This window comes from Anas acuta, chromosome 19 (assembly GCF_963932015.1).
Source record: "Anas acuta chromosome 19, bAnaAcu1.1, whole genome shotgun sequence".
Taxonomy (NCBI): domain Eukaryota; kingdom Metazoa; phylum Chordata; class Aves; order Anseriformes; family Anatidae; genus Anas; species Anas acuta.
The window spans coordinates 6,886,742-6,912,506 of record NC_088997.1 but is presented as its reverse complement, the minus strand read 5'-3'; the positions used below and the strand labels follow the sequence as shown (position 1 = coordinate 6,912,506).

Sequence of the window (25,765 nt, the reverse complement as noted above, 5' to 3'; positions counted from 1 at the left end):
GAGGGGGGCGTGGCCTGCAGGGGGGTTGTGGCGCGCTCGCAGCCCCGCCAGCAGCCGCCGCCGTCCCCGCTGCAGCGCCGGGAGCCGCCGCTTCCTCCTCGCCCTCCGCCTCCTCCTCCTCTTCCTCCTTCCTCAGCCGCCTCCTCCTCATCCTCCTCCTCTTTCTCCTCCCGGAGACCCCCTCCTTGCCCTTCCCCCCCTTTTCCCGGGCTTCCCCCCCGCGAAGATGGTGGACCGCGAGCAGCTGGTGCAGAAGGCCCGGCTGGCCGAGCAAGCCGAGCGCTACGACGACATGGCGGCTGCCATGAAAAACGTGAGTGTCCGCCCGGGGTCGGGCTGCCTGCCCGCCTGTCTGCCTGTCCGGGTCTGGGGGTGCACGGGGGGGACCCCCCGCCAGCCCCTTCCCTGCCCCCGGCCCCCTGGGGATGGCTGCGGGGTGGGGAGGGGGCGGCTGCGGGGAGGGGAGGGGGTGGGGGAGGGCACACGGACCCCTCCCGGTCCCCCCTTCTTGTCGCCGGGTCCCCTCCCCTGCTGTATCTCCAGCTCTGAGCCCCCCCGGCCCTGCCCCAGCCGCTCAGCGCCGTGCCCCCATCGGTGGTCCCCATCCTTTTGCCCCAAACCCCATCCCGGTGTCCCCATCCCCTCCTTAGCCCCCGTCCCCATCCCATAAGAGGTGTCCGTGGGGTGCGGCGCTGCCCCCAGCCCCACACAGGGCTCCCAACCCCGTGGGGTGAGGCTATGGGGTGGGGTTGGGGGGCTCTGCCCGCGCACCGCTGTCCCCGTGCATCCCTTCCTTCCCCTGCGAGGCTCCCTGACCCCGAGGAGCTGAGCCTTTAGCTGCCAGGGCTTTGCCTTCTGTGTGTTTCTTTTTTTTTTTTTTTTTTTGCTGCACTTGTTTCGAGATTTATGAATTGAGTCATGTTGTATTCATTTCACGCTCTTAAAATAAAGACTCTGCATATAGCAGGCTGATCTGATTTGTGACACCGAACGCTTCCCCTTCAATGCTGACATTTTGACAATGTAAGAAAGTAAAAAAAAACATATCTCTGATCTGATCTTGCAAACAAAGCAATCGTGGGAGGCAGGATCAAGTCATTCCAGAAGATTCTGCATTTGTCATATTGCAGAGAGGCTAGACTGGGTGGAGGGAGGGAGGGGGTGCTTTAAAGGGGAAAACTGTTCTTTATGTTTGTCTTCTTAGTCAGGTCTGAGCCTTTGAGAGGAGCTGGGGTGTCCTCCCTTGCTGATGAGGAGGGAATGCTGATCTGGGAATGTCGCAGTCTGGCTGGGATGCAGCTCGCTGAGCCCAGATTGCACCATTTTGACAATAACCTTGCATTTATCAAGCAGACAAAACTGTCACGGGCGGCGATCGGGGAGGAGGGCGGAGATGGCTTTTTCAAGGGACGGGGTACGGATAACCAGGACGAGATGGCTCCGCGTGAAACCCCCCCGGGCTGCTCCTCTGCCGCACCGTGGGCTTTATTCCGCTGCCCCATCCCAGCAGCCATTCATTGGGAGGCAGAGCTGGGGGAGCACAGCCGCTAGCACAAAGCCAGCGGGGATGTGCCTGCAGACTCAGCACCGAGGCTTGGGGCAGGATTTCTGCCGTGGGGATTTCCCTAACCTGCCTGCTGGGGCCAGGTCCCGAACCCCAATTTGTGGTTAGAGATCGCACGTACGTTTTAGTTTTATTTTTAATTTTATTTTTTTTCCTTTTAGCCCCTACCGGCCCTGGTGAAACATAACCTTGGCCCTCGGGGACTGAATCACGGTTGTGCTGCTGCCTCCCGCCAGGGCGAACAAAAGGCAGAGCTGGCGGAGCTTTGTTCCCCGTGTCCCTGCGATGCCACCACCACCCAAACTCCATCCCCGCTCCCACGGGCACCTCACGCTCCCGTTCTCCCCGCTGCCCAGCCCCCAGCCCCGGCTGTGCGGGAGGGAGGCTTGTGACCTCGCGCCGATTTCCGTGGCAACGCGCAGTGATGTCATTTGTGCGGTGGGACGAGCTGCAATGCGCCCAGGTGGTAGCAGAGAGCACGCAGCCCGGGGAATGCAGCAGCCCGCAGCTCGCCGCTGCCTCACGTCCTCCCCGGGGCAGCGCCGCCGCAGCTCGCCGTCCCCTCACGGGGTCGGGTTCCCCCAAAGTCCAGCCGTGTGCCTGAGGGGTTCATTTTCCCCATAGATCTTGCCCCATGAGCAGGTTTTTGTGGCACCCGTGGCTGGTGGTGAGGCTTCAAAATGGGAGCAGCGATGGGGTCCCCCATTGTCTGCTGCCCCTCGTGCCCTGTAGGGTTATTTAGAGTTTTAGGGTTGCCGTGCAGCAGCACGGGTGCTGCTGTGGGAACCTGGCTCTTCCTTCATGCAGCAGATTTCTTGGGGTGCCCCAGGAAAACCCCAGGGAACAGGGGTGAGACATCATCAGGCCTTGCCTGTGCGTGACCTTGGTGGTGCCCCTGGGCTGTGTGGGGCTGCGATCAGCCCTGGTTTGCAAGCAGAGAGCCTTCTCCTCCCTCCCTCACTGCCCCACAGTGCTTTTTTTGGGAGTGAGCTGCCTTTTTGTCCAGCTCTGCCTCCTCTCAAGCCTTGCAGCCGGGGCCCGGGATCGATATCCATCGGGCAGGGAGCGGCCGTGGCTCTGTGCCAGGCTATGGGGCCGGGAGCCGCCTGGGTGCGGTGCTGGCCTTGGGAGGGCACCCATGGGGCGGGCACCCATGGGAGGGCACCCACGGGAGCCCCACCAGCTCCTGGCGAGATAAAGGCTGTGACTTGTGCAGGGTAGAGCTTGGCTAAAAAGGGTAGGGGGCTGTTTCGTTGCTCCTACCCACCGTGTAGGAATGGGGGCACGTGCAGGAGCCTTCAGGCCACCTGAAGGTCCCCGTGAGGGGAATGTTTGGTCGCTTGTTTTGGGGTCCCAACCGTGCCCTGTGGGTGAGGGATATTGGTGGGTGACTGCTGGGGATGCCCAAAAGCCGCTGCCCGAGCCTTGGTGCAGCAAATGGCTGCTGTGGGAGGAGGAGGAGGATGAGGAGGAGGAGGCCGGGCGTGGAGAACCACAGCCTGTCCTTCACGCAGGTTACGTGGGCTCCTGCCACGTCTGCTCGCCAGGCTTGCTAGCTGCCACCCTGCGAGTCCTGTGACCAGCTGAACGCTGATTTTTCCCTCAGGAAGCGTGGATCAGTGCCTGAGGGGTGCCTGCACCTCGCGAGGAGGGGAGGGAGGCCTGTCATGGCGGGCCAGCTGTGGCGGCCACAGCCTGAGCTGTTGTGGTGGCGCTCCCCAAGGGCTGGGGGAGGCTCTGGGGAAGCCATTTCCAGCGCCAGGACGCAGAATTTCTGCTGGCATCTACCAAATGTGGTCCTTCTCTGGCTGCCACTGGAGTTTTGAGGGGTTCTCGGCCTGGCTGCCTTGCTGGCACCATTTTGTGTAGGCGAGGAGGCTTCTCCGGGCTCAAGGTGACCTTGTGGGTGCCCGGGTGGCCACAGCAGATGGCACCTGGTGGGCTGGGGAAGGCTCTGTAGGAAGCTCTGTGCCCTCAGGCACCCTGTTCAGAGTTCTCTTGGCTCTGCTCAAACCCCATCAGCAACCCAAAGCGAGCCGTGGCCCTCCCCAAACTGCCCCAGCCCTTTCCAGGGGACCCCCAGGCTGGGGTGGCGCTGGGGTCTGGCACCCTGCGAGGTTCAAGGAGGTTTGAAGTCCTGTGTGGATGTTGGGGGATAACGGGAGGAGGGACCCTAACCCTATTAGCTGGCCAGTCCTTGAGCTTTTGGGAGCTCCTAAGTCTTATCTCCAGGCTTTGGGAAGAGCCAGTCCTGTAAAACCCTTCTGGGCTCTTCTGGCTTGGCCAAGTGTGACAGCGAGGAGCAGCCTGATCACAAAGAGCTTTCCTTGAACCAAATGGGAGCTGTTGAGGCTGTGTTGGAGAACGCAGCTGCTGAATCATCTGCAGGTGCCTCGGGTCCCTGGAGACACTGAAGGTCTTGGGCAGGGGCTCTCCAAGGGCCCTTTGGTGTTCTGGGCTTACCAGCAGGAATTTGGTGTGCTGGCCAGCCCTGCGAGTGCAGGAGGCTTGGTGGGAGCTGTTTTGCTCTTGGTTTCTTCTCGTGCTTGTTCTGAATTGAAAACTCTTGGACCTCTGGAGCCCAAGCGCTCCCATCTTGTCTCATCTAACTGGGCGATGCCACTGGGCATCCAGCCCTTTACCAGTTCCCAGCAGCGTGCTGGCCTCCTGCCTCTCTGCTCCCCTCCATGCAGCAACGGAGCTGCCTGCAGATGCTTTTGGGGTTTGGGTTGTGCTGGCAGGAGGTGGCTGAACCGAGGGCTCCAGCCTTGATCCCGAGTTGCTCAGCCTCACATCCAGTCTCCTGCCTTAAATCTGGAAGGACCCGGTGCTCCCTTGGGGCTCTGGGGGTGATCCCATCGCAGCCTTGCCTGGTTTTGGGGCAGGTCTGGTGGGGCTGAAGCGCTGAGCGCCCAGCCCTGTGCACCAGGAGGCATGGGGAAAGATGAGATGTGCTTGCACATTCGCCACTTTGATTGATACATGCTTGGAGCTTCAGCTGAGCTTGGAATCGATCCCCGATGACCAGCTCTGACTCTGCAGGATAAAAGAAGAAACATGTCTCATGGCGCAGCTGATGGGGCTCCCTGGGCTGCCGTGGCTGGGAGAGGGGAGCAGTGGTCACGGCTTTGGACCTGGAGAGACCTCCCTGGGCAGAAAACGATGAACCAACTCCACCACTGAGCTCCTCAGCTTCCATTCTGGGCAGCTTCGTGCCAAGTGATCCAAGGAATCCTTGGAGCATTGTGGGCAAGGGTCACATATTCTAGAAAACCAACAAAAAGCTTGAGTTTTGGGGTCCAGCTGCTGGTGCTTGAGGAACCAGCTGCTTCTTGGGAGGTGGCTTTGTCCCTGCTCATCCATGTCCCGGAGGCTGAGGTGCTGGGGTTGGGGGCTCAGTGCCAGTGTGGCAGGGATGAGTGAGGAGGTCTGGCTGCTCTGTGTGTCCCAGCCAAATATCGGGTGGTCTGCAGGCAGGTGCAGAGGAAGGGGTGGCTTGAAAATGCCTGTGGTTGAGCTCGAGGGAGCCCTTCCTTGCCAGAGTCGGTGTCTGGGGCTTGTAGGACTGCAGAGCTAAAGCCGCTCGCTGTTTTTCTGCCCCCTTCCACCTCCTGAACCGTGACCGACGATGAAATATGGACTTGCAGTGGAATAACTGCAGTGCAAAACACAGAAAAAATGGGATTTGCCTGGCTTCCCAGACACTTGGTTGACAGATAGGACACAGGCACCATCTTAGGCCGTGGCCAAGCTGTGCCGCAGGGCTTTGGTTGTCTCAGGCTGACCGATGGACCCGTGGTGCTTCCAGGCACAATTTTGCTCTTTGGTGCTCTGCAACTTGAGATAGATTTCAGGAAGGTAATGCTTTAATGAGGATTTTTGTGATTTGGAGCCAGCTTAGACCCTCTTTCCTTCGCTATTCATGCCTTCGTTACTCCTTTCTGGAAGGCTGGAAGCCTTAACCAACTGCTTTTTTTTCCTTTTATTGAAAAGATGAGTAACTAACCTGCCCTTGGCTGAAGTCTTTGTCCCTCCTATTAGACTCATGTTTGTGATTCATTCAGACAAATGGCAACCTGGTATCTGGGAAGCAGAACACAAATAAATCCATAAAAACAGGAGCAGGTATTTACTTCAGTGGTTTCTGAAGCAACGGCCGCCCTGCTGGAAGGCGATAATTGGAAACCAATTTTACCACCTGCTCAAACGAAGGGGAGGTGGCTGTGAATTGGTGGCTGTGCTGGCACCGTGGTTTTGTGGCTCAGCCTCTGCAGCCTTCATCCCAGCTTGGGGATGTTCAGCTCGATAGCCGGGGGCTGGTTTCACGCTGGCAGTGGGCAGGTAAAATGCTCTTGTTTGTGCTCCTGCCTCTGCAGCTCCCAGCCTTTGCAGGTGTGGGAAGTCTTTTTTATTTATTTATTTGTTTATTATTTTTTATTTTCTCCCCCTGTGGAGTCAAAATGGCTTTCTGAGAGCCCGGACCAGCCACGCTTTGTGCTGTGCTGCCTGCAAGCTTGGCCGTGCTCTCCTGTGCAGGCTCCTGGACTGGCTCAGGACAGTCCCCTCCCGGTACCTGCATCCTCCTTTTGCCTCCCTTCCTTTTGGCATGGAGCAAACCAAGCCTTTGGGCAGCACAGGAGGCAGTTCATGAGCCTCTTGACAGCAAGTGGGAAAGGGGAAGGATATAAACCCACAAGCAGCCGGCTGTGGGGTGGTTTGGTACCGTCCCAGCCCCTGCTGTCGCGTTCAGCTTTCTCTTGTTCCTTCCTCCTGGCTGCTTGGCGTAATGAACGCTCCCTCCTCCCATCCCCAAACGAAGGAAAACGACGACAAAAAGCCATTTCTGCACTCTATTATTTATTTATTGAAGCAAAAAGGCCCGGCTCCTCCCTCCAGATGTCAAGATGCGGGATTCCTGCCCCACCGTGCTGCGGGTGCTGTCGCGGGGAGGAGCTCGGGATCCCCTGGGCTTTGTGTGGCTGGGCTGGGCACACAAAGGCAGCGAGGCCGAGCTGCTCGGCCCTCTGGCCCCACAAAATGCCTGCGGCTGCCTTTTTTTGTGGGCTGGAGCTCGGGGGGGGCTGCAGCCCTTGTGCTGGGGCTGCTGGAGCCCGGCTGGATGCGCACAGAGGCGTCGCGCGGTGGCTGCGGTTCTCCGCCGTAACGGGGAGCGGTGGCATCTGGGAATGCTCCAAAATGGTAAATTCTGGAAGAAAAAGGGAACTGAGATGATGAGGCAACAGTGCCAGGGTTCCAGGAAATGCAGAGAACACCATCTCAAAAGCAGAGCTTACTGGTGCTGGCGAAACAAAAGCCTTTGTCTGCTTATTTAGGTGCAAACGTCCGCCGATGGCAGGTTTTTCATTGTTTCGTGAACCCGAGGATGAACTGCTCGTCCTGCACGCCCATGCCGCTCAGATGTGTTCTGGCCGTGCCCTCGCCAAGCCCAAACCTGCTTCAGGAGCTGGCACGGCGCTGGGGCTGAAAGCCTGGCGCTGAGATCAGGCGGCTGAAAATGGAGCGATGACGGCGCGGCTGCAAAAAATGCACCGAGCAGGTGATCTGTGGCAGCTGCGGGGCATGAAGGAAGACAAAAGAAGTCAATAGGGAGAGGAGGTGTCAGTTTTTTTTTTTCTTTTTCTCCTGTGCTAAAATAGGTTTGGTCACATCTGAAGAATGACCCAGCACATGCTCTATTGGGTATTAAAACCTGGTTTTTGGCCCGGCACCGGTGATCTGGTGACCAAGGGCAGTGCATTAGTTAACAGCAGCAGGAGAGTAACTAGAGAACATGTCCCTGATGGCATGAGATTCCCTTAAAGTGATCCCCAGATTAGGGATTAGAGTGCTTAATGTTTTTCTTCCCTAAAGGAGATGTTAGGACTGAGTCAGCCTATGGGCGTCCGAGGCGGCCGTGCTCGGACGTACGCAAGTCTGCAAGGACTCAAAGTACAAAGCATTCCTTAATTGTTTGCAAATTCCTTCTGATCTTGCTGGATGGGTTGGCCAGCTCGGGACGAATCTTTGCTTGCGTATCAGGCAAAGCCGCTTGGCGCGTCGATGTGCTTCTGATTCCTCTTTAAGGTGGCTTCGGCAAGGCTCTAGGAAAATATCAGCGAGAAGGCTGAGCTTCAGGGCTAACGAGGTTGCTGATGGACATCTTGTTTGGACAGTTGTGCTTCTCTGCAGCAAGAAGTTTATTAATAGTAGCTGGAGAAGCCGTTGCCGTGCAGTGCGCTAACATACGCCCGAAAGCTGCGGCAGGAGATCTGCGCTTGTAAAAGACTAACGCTCAGTCTTCAGCAGTGAATGAGAATTTAGGGGGGATTAACAGGCTTTGATTTACACCCAGCTGGGGAAGTCATCGGAGCTTTGCCTGTTTATGCTGTGGGGCTTTGTTACGTGGGATGAATTTTTCATTACCTTGGAGCTGAGAGCCTGGCTTCTCGCATTTGGTGTCAAGACCCTGGTGCTTACGGGCTCTGTCACCTGCAATGAGCTGGGATCAGATCTGTGGTACACGTCCCGTGGGCTTCAGGACAGGGCTGGGAGGAGATGGTCAGAGCCAGGCGGCGGTGGTTAAATCTGCAGTCAGATCTGGATCGGTAAAGTGACCCTCCTTGTAAGGGTACCCATTGAAAATTGGCTGCAGTGCTCCAGAAAGCTGCCAGAGCGAAGACTCGAGTTGCTTTTCTGCAAGTCCATTTAAGAAATAAAATTGTCTTTGGTAGAGGTGTGTAAGATCAAGCCTGAAATCCCTGAAGCGGTGGGAGGGCAAAGTACATCTGGAGGGATAATCACCTTGCTCGCCGGTGCGGAAATTAAACCCATCGTGGGGCTGGCACGCTGGAGTCCACCTGTGTGTTCTGGAGGGGCTCTGGCTTAAAATGGTAAAACACGGTTCAGACACTGCAAGGAGCAGCTGGTTCTGCAGACCAGAAGACCTAGAGCAAAACCGTTTTTCTGTAATGCTTCTAGAACCTCGCCTTGAGCAGGCTTGCCCAAAGCAACTGGGGTAATGAAACGAAGCGGTTAAAAACCTTCTGTGCTAGCTGCAGGGGAGCTGTTTGCATGGTGGCAGCTTCTCCCGTTTCATCCTGCTGGAGCAGCAGCCTGCCAGCTGTGGCAGTTGCCTCTCGCTGGGAGAAGCCCTGCGAGCAGGCGAGAATTGCCTGGTTCGTCCTGCTCCTGCACGCCTCTGCCCCTCGTCCAGACATGGCCCTGCAGGCACTGAGCAGGACAAGGGCTGCAGACAGCAGCTTCCCGCAGTCAGAAGATGCTCGCCTGGCCTGTGGCAAACTGGTTCTCCTCTCTCTACTTGGTCTATCTGAATGGGGTTGGTGGGTCCCTCATCGAAGACGAACATCTCGTGGTGGCCTGGCCCTTCCTGGCAGCTCCGGGAGGGATGCGATGATGTGGTGCCAGGTCACTCACCTCCCAGCAGTGGGGCTGAAGGTGAGTAGGGAAACACTAATACCTGAGCCAGATTAGTCCTCTTAGAAGCTGTGAGGTAAGTCTTTAAGCAGCTAAAGCTCCCAGCAGCACCAGGCACGCTTCCTGGCGTGGAACCTGGCTTGTTTAGCTTGCCCCCACTGATGCGCCAGGATCCCCTAGAGGCTGCCTTGCTTGGTTTTACTGTTTTGCCATAAAGTGGAGGGGAGTGAGTCTGCCTGCATTAACCAAGTCGTAAGGCTCAAGGTGAGCCATGACCAGTGGTGGTCCTTTGGATGGTTTCTCCAGCTAAAAATGCTGTGAACAGATGGGCTTCTCTGAAGAAGAAAGATACTTGGATGGAAAAAGTCCATCTCTTTCAGCATAACCAAAATGGCATTGAGGAAAAAGCTGCAGTTATTCAAGAGCTGCTCAACTGACACCTGAAGAAGCTTCTTCACGCAACTCAAAACATCACTGAATTGACATTCTCCTTCTAATAGCTCAGAATAAATCCCTTTTAAACTTTTGGCGTGCTCCCAGACCATATCCAAGCTTCCATGGCAGTGGCGTGCTGCCATACTGGTCTGCTGCATGTTTTGCAGAAAGCTGATATAAAAGGCACATTTTGAACAATATTTTCAAGCAGTCTGAGGCAGGAGAGCTCCTCGGGCTGTTGAGTGATGGAACAGGGTGGTGATCTTGGGCTGCTGCTACGGTGCTTGCAGAAATGCAAGAGTGGGCAGATGTTGCTTGCCAGCCTGCCATATCTTGGGGAAGGAATAACTTGGCGTCCCTTCTGTTCCTTTGCAGTTTGCAGGCAAAGGTGCTGGTATCCCATCTGTCACAGGCAGTGTGATGAGCCCTGAGTGACAGTGCTTCGAAATGCTCAGCCTGATGTGGATGGACTTGCTGCTTCCTCCATCTGGTGGTAGGAAGGCATCAGACCAGCAGAGATTGATGATTTTTCCCAAGGGTTTTTAATAGGTACAAGGCAGCTAGTGGCAGCAAGACAGCGAAACAAGTTGTCCTGCGTCCGGTTTTCATCTTGTTAAATAGCCTGCCTCTTTGTAGGGCTAACAGGAATCAGGGTGTTCATAAGGAAAGCAAGAATTGGGCTCTAATCCTTAATGACTCAAAGCAAATACAAGCTGTAGCCGCAGCTCCCTGCTACAAGACTGTGCAATGCTAATTCAGAAACGGTGCGTAGCTTGGCATGGAGGCACTTGAAATACATACACCTTGCCCACGCTGGGAAGCTTGGGCTATTCCTCCTCACTGCAACGTGTCTGGGCTGTCCTCTTTCAAGTCAATAACCATTTCGGATGGCAGGGTCCAGTACCATACCTAGAGGCCGTGTGTGGAAAAACAAAGAGATGCTCCCTTGGGGCTGTCTTATCTGAAAAGCTGCAGAAGAAGCTGGTGGGGCAAATCTTTGGCACCCAGGTGTTGTGTAGCAGGAAAACCTTGAGCCGTTAGACCAAACATTGGGACTGCAGCTCTGCAGATAAAGGCCGATCCTTGAAGTGCTATCAAATGCAGAATGGGAACGGCTCAGAGTTCTGCTTCTGGCACTGGCTCTCTCACCACAGCTCCCTTATGACCTTTTGCATGCAGAAACTTGAGGCAGCAATGACCCAAGGACTTGAAACTTGTTTTTTTCTTGTCTAGCTTAAATCCAGCAGAGCCAGGCTGAAACTGAAGTAGATCTGCAGGCTCTAAGGACTGATCAAACTCATGTGTCGTATGATGAAATTCACTTTGGCTTAAGTAGTTGTTGAGCTATGGAGGCCAATGAAATAAATGAGCTCTTGCTTTTCATGTCTCTCAATTTTGGAGGCTTTGTCTTAGGTGGTTCAAAGTTGCCTTAAATAGTAAAGGCTACAGCGTATGATGAAAGCTCCCGTTAACTGGAGGAGCATGCAGAAATCCTAATCAGTGTCTGGAGTACCTAAGTATCCTCTGAGATCCAGTTATGCTCTGAGTAATGAGCAGCCTTACTTTGCAGACACTGCTCCGTGATGGATTATGAGCCATTTCAGCCTTAATGGCAGAACCATCCACTGTGCCTCAGTGTGCCTTCAGCTTCTTTCAGCCACTGTCTTGTGATGGCCCCTGAGAACTTCAAAATGGGAACCAGAATGTGATTATTCATCCTGAAAGAGTTGAACGAGACAGCAGAGGGGAACTAACTTCTGCCCACAGCCTGCATGTGCTTCTCTGGTTTTGTCTGAGATGAGAGGAAGGGTCTTATCTGTAGCCTAAAATTCCCCAGCTATGCTCAGATTAAACAAGAGGATGGTGGAGGAGGTCAGAAAGGAGAGGAGTAGTTATGATACGACTTCCATTTTAGAAGTATAACGTCAGGGAGGAGGCTAGAATACAGGTGAAGAAGACCCGAACCCGTGAAGTCTGGTAAGAGTCTTGATTTAGATCTAGTTTAACACACGCCTACTCTGTGTCAAAGTAGGACAGTGCTTAAGAAAAGCATCTTCCCAACTGCATGATGGCTTCCTAGGACAGCTTGCTCCTGAGTGTTCAAGGAGAAGCTGTTCTTGACTCAGTCGTGTGACGTTTAGCCACGACTGTAATCACGCTACAAGGTAATGGCAAGGATTTAATGCGCTTGAAGGAAGACATTTCTTCAGAAACTAGATATGGAGTGAAGCAGGGACAGAAAATGCAGGTAGTGATGTAGAAGTCTAAAGATGGCTGCTCCAGTTGCTGGTGCTTTCAGACTCAGTGAGAATGTCGCTGGTGGGGACTTCAGGCCCAATGTTGTCTTAAAAGCCCATTTACCTTTTAAAAAAAAAAAAAAATGAAAGAGAAAATGGGACCTTCAAGCCAGGCCTCAGTGTGACTAGCGAGCCACCTGTGAGGGAAAATGAGGTGATAGCTCGGGTTTCTGTTGGAAGATGATGTGCTGGGTTACAAGGTGCAGAAGCCACGGATCAAACAGTGAAGACACGTGCTGAGGATGGCTGTTGGGTGTCGTGGTGGAAGGGGAGCTGTGGCTGTACTCACAGGGTGTCACAGAAATGGCCCTTTTCTAGCCTAAAAGAAGTGAGCGGCCAAGGGCTGGGCTCGGGCAGGCCCCTCCAGGCCGCGCGAGGTGTTTGCGAGGCCTGTGAAGGGAGCCAGCAGCTGTTGGCCCTACATCGCTCCCGTTAATTGCGTGTAATATCAGATTGTCAATCAGCCACGCGCAGGATCACAGGGTTGTGGTAATTGGTGACTGCTCCACTGAAAGGGTGACATGTTGTGGACAGCTCGGGGCTCCCGTGGTTGTCTCTCTCCAGGAAAGCTTGGCTCCTCGTAGGTGTCTTGTGTATTCAGGGACTCGAGATCTCTCCTGGGCAATCAGAAAAGCGAGTGTTGGGGATTATGAAATGGATTAAGTTGTTGATGGTGTTTCCCCAGGGAAGAATGTCTGCGTCTGTTCAGCTTGCTCTGCTGTGTGCTGTAAGATAAGACATCAAAACGAGGTAGCAGCCATAAATGGGTGGGCACTTTGGTTAAAAATATCGATGAAAACCTATTGTAAGGGTAAGTGGGGAAAACTAAACCCTGTGATGCACCTCTGCTGCAGCTGCTCTGTAGCTGAAGGGGCCACGTGTGCTCAGAAATGGTTCCTTCAGACCTACTGATGGGAGGCAAGAAGTGTGGAATAGAGTCCTGGAATAAGCAAACTCACCAGCTGGTGGCCAAGAGCTGGGTCAGAGCTCAAGGGTGTAATGGTGAAACTGGGAGAACCCCCTCTGGGCTCCTGTTGCCTCTGAAGGGCTTTTACAAATCGGTGGGCTTCTTAAACCTAGAGATTTACAAATCTCTAGAGTCTGGAGCAGTAGAAACCCTAAACTCGCAGTACATTCCTGTTGGATTATCTCCGTTGTTTGGGGGCCCTCCAGTCTCTGTGCCTCTCCTCAAGCAGGGCCGCTCCAGGCTGAAGGGGCTGTGTCTGTCAGGCTTCCAGCAGTGTGGCTGGATGGACCAGCTCTTTTCACTGGCCTTCCTATGCCACGTGCAAGACTGGGCTCCATTTCAGACACGTCTCCTTGCCCCCCAGTGCCTTGCTGATCTGCAGGGCCATGAGGGGGAAACGAGGCTGGGTACGAGGATTTGCAGGTCGAGATCTGCTTCCCTGTGCCGCCAGCCAGGGAAGTAAAGCTCCAAAGGGAGCTCTGGCTCCCAGTCAGAGGCTGGCTCGGTTCCTGCCAAGCCCTTTGAATGTCAAGCTGTTGTTTATTCACTTATTTATTTTGGCTCTTGAGCTACCCTCACCACATGGAGCAGTAGCTGGGTGGCACAAGGATCCTGTGAGGCTGTGCCCCGTACCCCGCGGTCACGCTGCGGCCTTGTAAGTGCCCAGCCCAAAGCCGCTGTGCCATGGCCTTCTGGCAGGGCTGTGAACACTTTTTTCCTCTCATCTTTCCAACGGGCAGCTGCGATTATCGCTGTGACCATAACGGTGTCGCAGCTTTTATTTTGGGACTCGGTTTGGGAGTGGCAGCAGGCCTAGCACTGCTCCCGGTGACGTGCCTAATGAGGAACCCTTCCTGCTTTGATAAGCTCCCCGCAGGCTCCCTGGAGAAATCTCTGCATTCTCCACAGGTGTATGTTCCATCTGTCAGCGATTTTTTTTTTATTTTATTTTTTTTGAAAGGATTTTGACAGGCGACTTTCTTCCGTAATCCTTAATAGCTTCAAATTTAAAATGTTGATGGCAAAGCTAATCCTACGAAACTCCCTGTAGCTTTGATGAATTTGTCCTCCTGCAAGACTCCTGTGGTGGGAGGAGGTGAACCCACTGCAGTGTGCCTTCTGCGGCAGGGAATATCTGGAGGCAGGGCTGTGGGGTAGCTCTGCCATCCACCCGCCTGGGCCCAATTTAAAGCTGGTGTGCTCGGCGAGCATCTTGCTAAAAGCATGACCTCACTTGGTTATCAGCCTCCGTAATTAGCGTCGAGATAGAAAACCTCTGGGATTAGCGAGTCTCTTGTAGTATTACAGCAGCCAGTGTTGGACACTCGGGATTTACAGCCGGAAGGTTAGGTCATATATTGGGTTGGGATTTCTGGATGCTTCTCGCCCCCATTTCCAAGGATGGACAACCCAAAAGCCCTAGGGCAGGGGGACACTGTAATTGTTCTCTATCTCTGAGAGTTGGCTTTATACCACAGTGTCTCTAATTAATGTTTGTGCAGGTGTTGTGCAAAGGGCAGAACAAACAGAGCCATCTCAAGATGTCAAGTCCTATAAAAACGCGGCTAGACACGTGTGATGTTATGGCACAAGGCACCATAGAAGTGTCTATAAATGGGTCGTGTAGCACGTCAGGGCTGAGCCTCTGCCTCATGCCCTCTGTGGGCAGAAGCACCTCAGGAAAAGGAGCAGAGGGGGGCAGAGGTGGATGTCACTGGGATGAGCTGCCGTGGTGGCAGGAGCGAGGTGAGCGTTCCAGTGAGATCCTGGGTGGGTCACCTGCCCCTCACGGCCAAGTCCCTCAGCTTCCTGATCGCCATCGTAACCGTGGTTATCTGGGCCCCGAACGAACCTCGCCCTTGCAGAAATGACTCAGTATTTGCAGAAGCCTTTTCGTTTACAAACTGTGACCTAATCCTCGTGGGAAGTGACTGCGGAGAGGAGACGCGGCAGGGCCCGGGGTGCGTGCGCCCTTTGGACGAGGGACGGCAGCTGTCAGCACGCAACCAGGTGGCTGTGCAGGGTTGTCCCAGCACCCATGGGTGGCTGTGGAAGGAGCCCACGCATCTCTGAGCTTGCCCAGCTCTAGCAAGGCCGTATGGCTTGTACAGTGCCTGGCTGGCTTCTCAGCCCCGCTCCCGGGTCCTGCCCCGGTGCCATCAGCCAGCGGTGGATCAGTGGGAAGTGGAAGGAGGTCACGGTACCAAGTGCAGCGCTTCCAGGAACTCAAGCGCCCAAGGCGGTGTTTGGCAGCCTGGTTGTGGAAAGGCTCCGCTCCGTCGTCTCCTTCCTTAATCACTCTGTTGCTGCACGCTGTAATGACTAAATTGCCGTGATGCGTGAGGCAGGTGGAAGCGATACTGTGCATTAACGCTCTGATCGTCAATGAAGAAAATCCTGTGTGGGAAGAGCATACTCTTACCATGTGAGCTTTTAAATCCTTATCTCAGATGCCTTAGGCAGCTACAATTTTAACATCTAACGTATTCCTGAGGCATCTCAAAAGAACGTACCTTGCTCATGGGAAGCGGAAAAGATGAATGTGCCGTATCCGAATTGTGTTGTTAATCCATTCTCCTAGCTAGTAACCCTACAACGTCTCCACCCTCTTGCTCTGATGGTCCCTCACGTCTGCCTCTCGATGTCTGATGCTCATCCTGCAGGTGAAATGCATCTTTTTTTTCCTAGCGGATTTCTCTCGTTCTGGAAAACGCCGATCTGCGAAGATGGAGAATGCCTTGAATGAAAGCCACCCTTCCCTGGCTGGGGGGCTGGACCGCAGCACGATTTCCCAGCTGGGAGGAGATCGGATGCCCAATGATTTGGGGATTTGGCGAGCTGGCTGCGTTCTCCACACCTCGCTCCACGTGGGGAGCACCTGGTGCTAAACGGTGACGGGAATGGCGAGTGGCTGTGGCTTAACCCAAGTTTCTCTCTTCTCTCTTCCTCTCTCGTTACAGGTGACAGAACTGAACGAGCCTCTGTCCAACGAAGAGAGGAACCTCTTGTCTGTAGCCTATAAGAATGTGGTGGGGGCACGGCGCTCGTCTTGGCGAGTAATCAGCAGCATCGAGCAGAAGACCTCTGCCGATGGGAACGAGAAGAAGATCGAGATGGTCCGGGCCTACCGCGAGAAAATAGAGAAGGAGTTGGAAGCCGTGTGCCAGGATGTGCTGAGCCTGCTGGACAACTACCTGATCAAGAACTGCAGCGAGACGCAGTACGAGAGCAAAGTCTTCTACCTGAAGATGAAAGGGGACTATTACCGCTACCTGGCCGAGGTGGCCACTGGTGAGAAGAGGGCGACCGTGGTGGAGTCTTCGGAGAAAGCCTATAGCGAAGCCCATGAGATCAGCAAGGAGCACATGCAGCCGACCCATCCCATCCGGCTCGGCCTGGCACTTAACTACTCAGTTTTCTACTACGAGATCCAGAACGCCCCGGAGCAGGCCTGCCACCTGGCCAAGACGGCGTTCGACGACGCCATCGCCGAGCTGGACACCCTCAACGAGGACTCCTACAAGGACTCAACGCTCATCATGCAGCTCCTCCGCGACAACCTAACGCTCTGGACAAGCGATCAGCAAGACGACGACGGTGGAGAAGGCAACAATTAGACCCCCAGATGGACTGGCAGCCGCACGCTGATGCTAACTACTGCAGTCTTTATTTTTTTCCCACGAGTGGGGGGGTCAGGGGTGGGGGAGGGAACGGGAGGGGACACCTTCCCAGGGAGGCCCCCCACAACCTGTCTTTGATTGCCTCTTTGACATTTTTGCCAAAACACCACTAGTGGAAGTCAGGCTGGCTGTGCTGGTATGGAATAGCAGCCTCACTGGCATATGGACTGTTCTGTAGATTATTAATACAAGTGGAGCTGTCTTTAATTTAACTTTATTGCTAGAAATAAAAGGGTTTAAAGATGAATTAACTTGAACGGAATGGCCCTCGTTTTTAAGAAAAGCAACACAAAAAGGAAGTTCTGTGGTTCCAGTAAGGCTTTGTGCGTTTGTTTCTTCAGTTCAAGTGCCGTGTGTTTGTACCACGTCGCGGGGCGTCTCCCTGGAGCGCTCTGCCTGTCAGGGCATAGCTTAAAATCCCCAAATTGAAAAGGAATCAGAATAAGTAAAAAGACTAAAGAATTTGGGACTTGCAAAGCCCCGGGATTTAGGCCATTTAATCTTTTTAAGATATTTATTAGGGTAGCTTACAGTATTAACACTAAATTGCAGTTTACAGTATTTCTACATTACAGCCATATGACATCAAGCCTTTGATTGTCTGTTTTCTTTTGCTAGTTCTTTTGGCTTGCCTTCCTGATCAGTCCTCGCCTGTGGACTGGCTTAGCTATTCTGTGTCGCCCAAGGCAAGAAGACCGCCCGCCCGAGGAACATCAAAGCTGCTCTAGTTTTTTGGTCAACAGCTTAACAGGTGCTTGGCTAGCGGCTGTTTAAACTATTTTAGTCCACAGCAAAAGGTTTAAGAACTTAATTAGAAAAGGGGGAAGTGTTTAAACTTAAAATGCCACTTAAGAGGAAAAAAAAAAAAAAAAGAGAATTCAGGTCTGTATGTCATGTACTGTGTTTGGTATTTCAAAGACCATCCTGATTTAAGGTGCCACAGCTGCTTCCTCAGGGATTGCACTGCCATTTCACTCTGCCTGACTTTCTCCCACTGTACCATGAGGTTTGTCAGCAGATCCGCAGCACCCAGGCTCCCTTGTTTGTCATCAGGGAAGCCAGGTGCGTTTTCTTTCTCCTGGGGAAGCTTGTGGTGTAATGAGTGAACTTCAGGAGCTTAGAAACTAATTTGGTAGAGAAATCCTCAAGGGAAGAGCTACAATCATAGACATTTCTATCAAGCATCGGGAGCCCAGGAACTTAGTTCTCTTCTTAACAAAATCCTTTCCAAATCTGTCTTACCTGGTTGGGGGTGGGAGACGGGGCATCTGAGTTTGCTTAGCAGGTAATATTTACCCCATTTTGCGTAAAATTTCTATTTCTTTTTTTTTCCCCCCCCTTGCATAACTGTCGGAAGTTCACTGCTGGTCTCCGGCTTGCGGCGTGCTGCCCCGCGGAGCTTTTTAACTAAAGCTTCGTGGCTGGGAGGACGGCACTCGGGGCAGCTTTATTTCGAAGCAGGCTTTCATCCTCCCTCCCGAGAGCCCGTCCGCAGGCAGCGAGCGGCGGCGGCGGTGATCGGGGACCCCCCGGTCCCGCCGGGGTGGCAGGGGGGCACCCGCCCTGCCTCGCTGCCCTCCAACGAAGCCGCAGGGGCCGCGATTTCCCCGCTCAGAGGTGAGATTGCCCCGGCCACGCTAGCCAAGCTTCCCATCGGGTGCCTTTGCACGGAGAGCCTTGCCGAGCCCTGCAGTCGGCGGCGTGCCACGCGCCCCAGCCGCGGCCGACAAGCCGCCGGTAAATGCCGTGGACTTGGAAGATCTGTGTAGGCTTCTCACCTTCCTTTGAGTCCCCGTCGTGTCCAGTGAGCAGTGTTGTCCCAGCTGTATGATTTGGAAGTGATTTACTGGAATTACAAAACCGATTTTATTTTTATTTTTTTTTTCTTTCCGGCTTTTGCTCTGGCTGCTTTAGGAAACTTAACGCAGGAGAGATCGCACAAGAGGGCTAAAAGGGGAGTGGGGTCAGGGACTTGATTTTTAAGCAGCTTGAATGGTTTCTTTCATTTTTTAAGAAATGCACTTGCCTATGATACTGTCTCTCCAGTGAAATGATTACTGCTCCATTACTCTATTGATACAATATTGTGCATGCTAGTGTCGTATTTCTATACAGTAGCTTGAAATTTATTAACTTATACTGTAGATGTTATGTATTCCTATGACAAAATAGTCTTCAAAAATTTTTTAAAGTTTTTTAATTTATTTTTCTTTTGGGGGTAAAGTTTGCTCTACCAAATAGTGATCGTAACAAACTGATCTGTTATGGATGTTGCTATAGTGACATGCAATTATATATGATTTTGTTTTTAAAAAGGAAAAAAAAGCAAAAGAAAACACCAGTGTTAGCTTAATCTTAATGTCTGGTGTTCGTCATGGTGAAATTATAACTATTACAGTGTAGGAGAACAATGACTGTGTTCTTTGAATGAGCCTTTGTTTGTGCTTTTTGTCATGTTATGCAGTGAACTATTTTTAAGGTCTAATCAGTGATTATTTTTCCAACTCCGTGTTTCTGTAAGGAATTATTTCACACACGGACCATTCTTAGCAGTTTTCCTCAGTGATGGAATATCATGAATGTGAGTCATTATGTAGCCGTCGTACATTGAGCAAATAAACTTACAGATCTGACGTCAGCGCTGCTCAATTCTTGCGTCTGTCGAGTTTCTGGGGGTCCGGGGCAGGGGGTGGCGTGATCGGGGTCGGGGGCTTGGACCCCAGCCCCAAATCATGGCAGTTTGGGGGTGGGGGGAGAGTTGGGATCACGGCTGGGTCCCCACCGGGCACCTTGGTGGTGCTTGGGCTCCCGAAATGGCGAGGGAAGGGCTCGGTGGGGAGGGTCTCTGCGTGCTCAGGGTGGGCACGGCGGGGTCCTGGGGCTGGATCCCCTCCCTTGGAACCCCTCGGTGACTCCTGAGCCCTGCGGGGTGGGCACGGGCTGGGCCCCTGCCTCTGGGGCTGCCAAAAAAACCCTGGGGAAGGGGCTGGGGACACCCCTGGGACGGTGACAAAAGGGGCACAGGAGAGCGGTGCCACCTCCACCTCCAGTGCCACCTCGCCACCACGGCCACCTCCCCGTGCTCACTGCCCCCCCTCGCTGCCAGGACACCTCCCCTGCACCATCCATCACCCAGATTTACACTGTTGGTTTCCCCCTTGCTGTCCCTGTGTCCCTACATCCCTTGGGCTACCTGGGTGGGTGCTGTGGGAGATCTCTCCTGGCCCCCCCCCGATGGCACATTTGGGGGCTGGCACCCGCGCCATCGTGGTGCCTCGGTTTCCCCAGGGCTCCAGTGTCACAGGGGTGTCACGGGGTTGGGGCTGAGCCCAGCCCAGCATCTCCCAAGCCCCAAATTAGCCCCACATCTCCCCCCCCATGCTCCCCTCTCCTCAGTTTCCCCATTTGGAGAGGGAAGCGCCCCCCCCAGCTCCGGCACCGTGCACACCAGCAGTGCCTGTGCGCGTCTCTGCTCTCCGGGCAGGATTTGGCCCTAAACCGGGGCACTGCAGCCTGCCAGGGGCTGGGTGCTGCAGGGTGGGGGGGCAGCACCCACCGACACCCCCATCCCCATCCCCTACAAGCTCCGGCTGCTGGTCCCCGATGCTGGAGCTGCTCTCTCTATGGCAACCGTCTCCATCGCGCCGGTTGCCGTGGCCACCCATCCCCAAAATGGCACAGCACGCACAGCGGGGTGGTGGTGGGGGGGCAGGAGGATGCTGTGGGTGGGGGGGGGGCTGGCAGCAGGGCCCCCCGGCCGCAGGATTCCTCTCAGGTCACCGGCTGCCTGCCTGCAGGATGACTCAGGGGGGATTAGGGGGATTTGCTGCCCGCGGCCATGTAGGGCCAGCCCTAAGCCCCTGCGCTGAGGCACGGGCACGTGGGGGGCACGGGGAGCGTGGCCCCCCCTCTGCGTGGCACCAGACCCTGAGCTGGGGCCAGGGCTGGGCGTGGAGCCCCCCCCCCCATCCACCTGAGGCATCGCCACGGGGTGAGAGGAGGGGGCACAGCGGGGCAGGGAGACCCTGGCATGGGTAGGGGATGGGGGGGGCCCATTCCCACCTTCTGGGGGTCTCCTCTGTGACCTGGGGGGGGGCAGCTTGTTTTTGAGGGGTGTGGGGACCCGGCAGGTTGGGCACGTGGAGGGATGGAGGGATGAGGTGGGGTTTTGGAGAGCTGGGGGGTGCTGAGACCTGGAATTTGGGAGCCCGGGGGTGCCAGGTGTGGGGTTGTGGAGACCTGGGATGGAGGAGACTGGGCTGTGGGGACCCCGAATTTTGGAGCCCCAGGATGTCAGAGCCACGAGGGATATTGGAGGTCCGGGAAATTGAGATCTGAGGTGCGGGAGGCGTGATGCTGAGGGTTTTGGAGACCTGAGATGTCAGAGCCCGGGGTACAGAGCCCCATGGTGCTGAGCCTGGGCTGCTGGGGACCCCAGATGTGGGACCAAGGACATGGAGACCCCGGGGTTTGGAGACCCAGGAGGTGGAGACCCGGGGTGCTGGAGGCTGGGGTGAGGAGGGCTGGGCTGGGGGCTCTGGCCAGCAGACAGCGGGCACGGGGCAGGTTTTTTTCACCACTTTTTATTCCCACTGACACCACCTTCTCCTTCCCATCTACTCAAGGCACTGGGGTGACCGGGCGAGTACAAAATAAAAAATACAAAGGGGGCTGGGGGGGGGGGGGGGGGCAAGGCATGAGGGTGCACTCCACGGGGGCAGCGGCGGGGGCTCCTCCTCCTCCTCCTCTTCCTCTTCTTCCTCCTCCTCGGTGCCTCCTACTTCTTGGCCGGCTCGTCTTTCTTGCCCTGGCTCTCCACGGTGACGGGGATGGTGATTTCGGCCGACTGGATGGCCGGCTTGGGCAGGGGCGCCTCCACCGTCAGCATCCCGTCGGGGGACAGCGAGGAGCGCACGGCCGTGGCCTCCACGCCGGGGGGGAGGCTGCGGGGGAGAGGGGGAGAGCTCGGGAACGGCCCCGAGGCCATGGACATCGCCCTCCCCATATGGGCTGGTGGCGACCCCGGTGTGTGCGGGTCGGGGTGGGCGGTGGGAGGAGGTCCCCAGGGTGCCGGGGGCCCCCGTCTCCTCCTTGCCCCGGTACTTACGTGTATTTTCGGGTGAAGCACCGGGAGATGAAGCCGTGCTCATCCTGTTTCTCCTCGTGCTTGCCTGGAAGAGAGAAACCCAGCGGAGGTCAGTGCCCAGCAGGTCTCCACGCTCAGGGCGCACCGCTCCCCTCCCCAGGAAGGGCCCGATCCTGCCCATCCCACATCTCTGTGCCCTACCAACACCCCGGAGCCACGCTGACCCACAGGAGGGATTTGGGTCCCTCCAGGAGCATCCCCCAACCCCCAGGGGACTGAATTTCTTGCGGTGACGGCCCCGACCCGTGCCCAACGCCTTTGTTTTGGCTCCCCAGCACGCTGCGCACGCTGCTGGCTCCGTGCCGCGGGGGCCTGCGTTTTGTCACCACGCCCCTCGCCCAGGCACCCGCGGCGCTCCGGGGATGCTCGGGATGCCGTGGGGCTCGTCACAGCCACCTGTGCCCCCCCGGGGGGTCTGCACCCTGCAAGAATGCTCTTGTAGTGCTAGTCCTTCTTCTCCTCGGCTGTTTTCTCATTTCCACTTTGCCTTGTCCTTTCTCCTCCTCTTTCCTTTCCCTCTTTCCATCTTTCCATCTTTCCCTTTCCCTTTCCTTTATCCCTTTCCTTTTCCCTTTCCCTTTTTCTTCCCTTTCCCTTTTCCTTTCCCTTTCTCTTTCTCTTTTTTCCCTTCCCCTCTCCCTTTCCCTTCCCCTTTCCCTCTCCCTTTCTCTTTTTCTTTCCCTTTCCCTTTAATTTCATCCTCCCCTTCCTCTTCCCTTTCCCCTTTTCTTCCTTATTTTCCCCTTTTTTCACTCTGCCTTGCCCTCCCTCCCCAGCAAGCACCCAGACACCTGCGCACCCACCACCAGCACCCCAAGGGAACGGGGAGAGCCCCGGCGCACCCCTCATCCCCCACCCGCAGCCCCACAACCCAGCACCCTGCCACCCCGCGGACCCACCGGTGATCTCCACGATGTTGTCCTTGGTCTTGACCACCAGCTCCTCGGGGGCGAAGTGGTTGACATCCAGGGTGACCTTCCAGCTGTCGGCGCTTTGGCGGATCTCGGAGATGCCGCTGCTGAGCTGGCGGCTCAGCGCCCGGCCGAAGGGCGAGCCCGGCGCCGGCACCAAGGCGCTTTCCCCGGGCAGCAGACGGAAATACCCGGGCCAGGCGCTGCCGCTCGGCCACTTGTACCAATCCTCGGGGATGTGGGGCATCCCGAAGGACTGGTCGAAGAGGCGGCTGCCGTGGTACCAGTCGCGGAAGGGCTCCCAGCTGGGGCTGCTGAGGAAGGTGAAGGGCACGCGGCGCTCAGCCATGATGCGCGGGGGCCGTGGTGCTGGGAGGGGGCCGGCGGCGCGGGGCCTTATGAAGCCGTCCCGCTGGTTATTTTTAGCCGGGAGGCTCAGCTGGCTATTAATGGAAATTGCAGCAGGGCCCGGGAAGGGACCAGAAGCTTTCCCAGGCCGTGCGCAGCCGTGTTGGGAGCCCCCCGGCCGCACACCCCCGCGGCGGGGGCTCGGCTGCTTGGCGGGTGATGGATGGTCCCTGGAGCGCTCCCAGCCCTTTCCCGTAAAACAATCCCTGCCCTGCACAGCTCCGGGGCCGTCTGCGCCGGCGTGGGGAGGGTGCTGGGGGGGCCAGCACAGCGGGGGGGATGAGTCAGTGGAGGAGCCCGTGCTCGGTCCTGTGCCCACTGCGTCACCCAGCCCATGCCAGAAGCTTCTGGAGCACCCCCCCAGCTCTGTGGCCCCCAGGTGGCCCCCGGGGCTTGGCCAAGTTGGGGTGAGGTTGTCCAAACTCCGAGCAGTGGGGGCCGTGGGGGTCAGTGGGGATATAAGGGGGGTGTAAGGCTTGGTGGGGGTCGGTGGGGCCCAATGGGGCTGATCGAGGCCAACGGGGGCCATGGGGTTGGTAGGGGCTGATGGGGCCATAGGGGCAGATGGGGCTCACTGGGGCACAGTGGGGCCAGTAGGGCTTGATGGGGCTGGTGGGTTGGAGAGGGGCTGGTGGGGGCAGCACCCTCTTGGGGCAGGGGAAGGATGGCTCCTTCCCTTAGTCCCTTGCCTTCATGTCCAAACACACCCCTCTGGGAGCCCTTGGTGCCTGTTTGGGGCCAGATTCCAGCCCCTCAACCCCACTGGGGCCCCAGCACCTAAGTCAGACAGTCTGGGGGCACCCATCCGATGGGATGGGTGGCAGGGGGCAGGGGAGGAGAGCTGGGGGGGGGTCCCAGGGGCAGAAGGGGCTGAGCCTGCAGGGAAGGAGCAGAATCAACCCCGCAAAGAAACCGCTCGGTGCCCCGCAGCGCCATTTACAATATATACTGTATATTTATTGTAGTTGAACCAGCTCACTGAATCTACAGCTGTACTCACAACCCAGGAAAAAAAAAAAAAAAAAGAAAAAAGAAAAAAAAAAAAAAGAGAGAGAGAGCGCGCGCGAGAGAGAGGAAAATACTGAAGTATTTCTACAGAGTATTTGTTCCAGTGAGCTCCCTCCACGGCAGGAGACAGAGACTGTAAAAGAGGAAGACTGGAAATTTTCCCTGATGTGCTGTCTTGTCCGCGCCGTCGCTGCAGTCGGGGCTCTGTCGCTTTCGGGAGCCGTGGCCGCTGGGGTGGGGACGGGGACGGGGCTGGGGGTGGCCTCCGAGCGTCCCCGTGCAGCAGTGGGGCGATGCTGGGGGGATGCGGGGGTGCAGGGCTGGGTACCATGGCCAGAGGAAAGAGGGATGGTTTTGGGGGGATCGCAGTTGTGGGGGTGGCAGGGGGGCTGCAGGGACTTCACGCCCTTCGTGTCCCAGCTCGGGGTCCAGGATCTCCGTTTTTTCCTACCATGGGCACACCCAGACCCCACTGCCAGCCCCGAGCCATGGGGAGCTGCAGGTGTTTCTCCTCCATCCCCAGGAAAGCCGATTTCTTTCTGATTTCCTTTTCTGGGCAATCGGCCTCCTTCCCAGCTCAGGCTTTGCTGGGAGGGCTGGGGAACCAAGGGACTTGGGTGGGGGCACGGCCAGCTCCTGGGGACGCTGCTCCAAGGGGTCCTGCTGGCTTGGTGGCAGCACGGGGGGGTCACGCACACAGCACCCACCCCGCTCTTCGCCCCGGTGCTGGCAGGTGGGAGCAGCACCCAGCACGAGGTGCCCACCCGCAGCCCTCCGGAGACCCATTCACCAGCTCTACCACCACGTCACCACCTGGGCTGGCGTCCAAACAGCATCCCAGTCCCTCCAGTGCCCCCAGTGCCCCCGGGCTGGCTGCAGGCGGGTGTCCGAGGGCCGCACAAAGCCCGGCTCTCCCCGCGGGGCCGCGCGTTAATCCCGGCAGCTGCTCTCCCCACCCCGGGAGGCTCAGCTGCTTCGTCCTCCTCCAGCCAGGCGGAAAACGCGTGGCCAACAAGGATTAAATGCAAAGCGCCCCGGGGCCGGCACGCAGCGGGGCTGGGGAGCAGCCCCCACAGCCAGGAAGGGCTTTTTTTTTTTTGGGAAATCAGCAAAACGGCGCAGAACCGGGGCTGTCAGCAAAGCACCCGGCCGGCCCGTGCTTGTCATCCCCCCTCCCCGCCTCTCTTTTTAAAATGAAATTTATAAAAGCTGCTGGAGGGGCGCAGGGATGCTCGGGGGGAGGCCGAAGGGGAGCAGGGGGGGCCGGATCCTGCCCGCTGGGCCCCGAGGCACAGCAAAACCCCGGCTGCCACAGCCAGGGCACCAGTGGCAGCATCTTCCAGAAGAGGAGTCAAAGCCTTCACTCGGGGCCGCGTTTCTTCGGGGAAGTGGCATGGGGAAGCCATTAGGATCGGGAAGTGGGTGGCAAACCAGGGTGAGGAGGTAGCCAGGGGGGGTCTCGGGGTCAGCCCTGTCCCCTCGTGCCCTGCCGGGGGTCCCCCTGCTCCAGCGCTCGGAGGAGCCTCTCCATGCACCACGCACGAGCCCAGAGGCGTCCAAAGCAAGGGAAAGGCGGGGAGCACCCCAAAGGGCACCCCACAAGCGCTGTGGGGCACATCCCAAAGCATAACCTCACCCCAAATTTGTCAGCTCCCCCTCACGGGGACACCCAGGGGACCCGGCAGCATTTGTTCAGCAGGGGCTGGGGGCGCACAGCACCAAGGCAGAGGGACCCCAGCCCCACGTGGGAGCAGACGGGGTGACACCGGGCTGCTCCTCGCTTTGTTCGTCTGCGGCTCCGCGGGTGTTGGGGCTGCCAGGACCCCCCCCGAGAGGTGTCACCTCTGTCCCCGGGGGTGTCCTCTTCCCCTCTCGGTGTCGGCAGCAGAAACACGCTGATTTCGGGCGTGCTAGA

At 56.5% G+C, this 25,765-nt stretch overlaps 2 protein-coding genes across 2 annotated transcripts; one reads left to right on the top strand and one right to left on the bottom strand.

Moving 5' to 3' along the window:
- On the top strand, positions 1–19,010 carry YWHAG (tyrosine 3-monooxygenase/tryptophan 5-monooxygenase activation protein gamma). Its single transcript, XM_068655615.1, has 2 exons — positions 1–313; positions 15,658–19,010. The coding sequence occupies exons 1-2, from the start codon at positions 227–229 to the stop codon at positions 16,312–16,314; spliced, it is 744 nt and encodes a 247-aa protein (XP_068511716.1). The 5' UTR covers positions 1–226; the 3' UTR covers positions 16,315–19,010.
- HSPB1 (heat shock protein family B (small) member 1) lies at positions 17,712–23,028 on the bottom strand. The gene is made up of 3 exons (XM_068655616.1): positions 22,423–23,028; positions 21,485–21,548; positions 17,712–21,320 (listed from the first exon to the last, which is right to left on the bottom strand). The coding sequence occupies exons 1-3, from the start codon at positions 22,781–22,783 to the stop codon at positions 21,155–21,157; spliced, it is 591 nt and encodes a 196-aa protein (XP_068511717.1). The 5' UTR covers positions 22,784–23,028; the 3' UTR covers positions 17,712–21,154.
- Positions 23,029–25,765: the final 2,737 nt, after the last annotated feature.

Coding starts and splice junctions, on each gene's coding strand:
- YWHAG (XM_068655615.1), top strand. CDS start 227: ATGGTGGACCGCGAGCAGCTGGTGCAGAAGGCCCGGCTGGCCGAGCAA. Junction 314..15,657: donor TGGCGGCTGCCATGAAAAAC/GTGAGTGTCCGC, acceptor CTCTCGTTACAG/GTGACAGAACTGAACGAGCC.
- HSPB1 (XM_068655616.1), bottom strand. CDS start 22,783: ATGGCTGAGCGCCGCGTGCCCTTCACCTTCCTCAGCAGCCCCAGCTGG. Junction 21,549..22,422: donor CAACATCGTGGAGATCACCG/GTGGGTCCGCGG, acceptor TCTCTCTTCCAG/GCAAGCACGAGGAGAAACAG. Junction 21,321..21,484: donor TGCTTCACCCGAAAATACAC/GTAAGTACCGGG, acceptor TCTCCCCCGCAG/CCTCCCCCCCGGCGTGGAGG.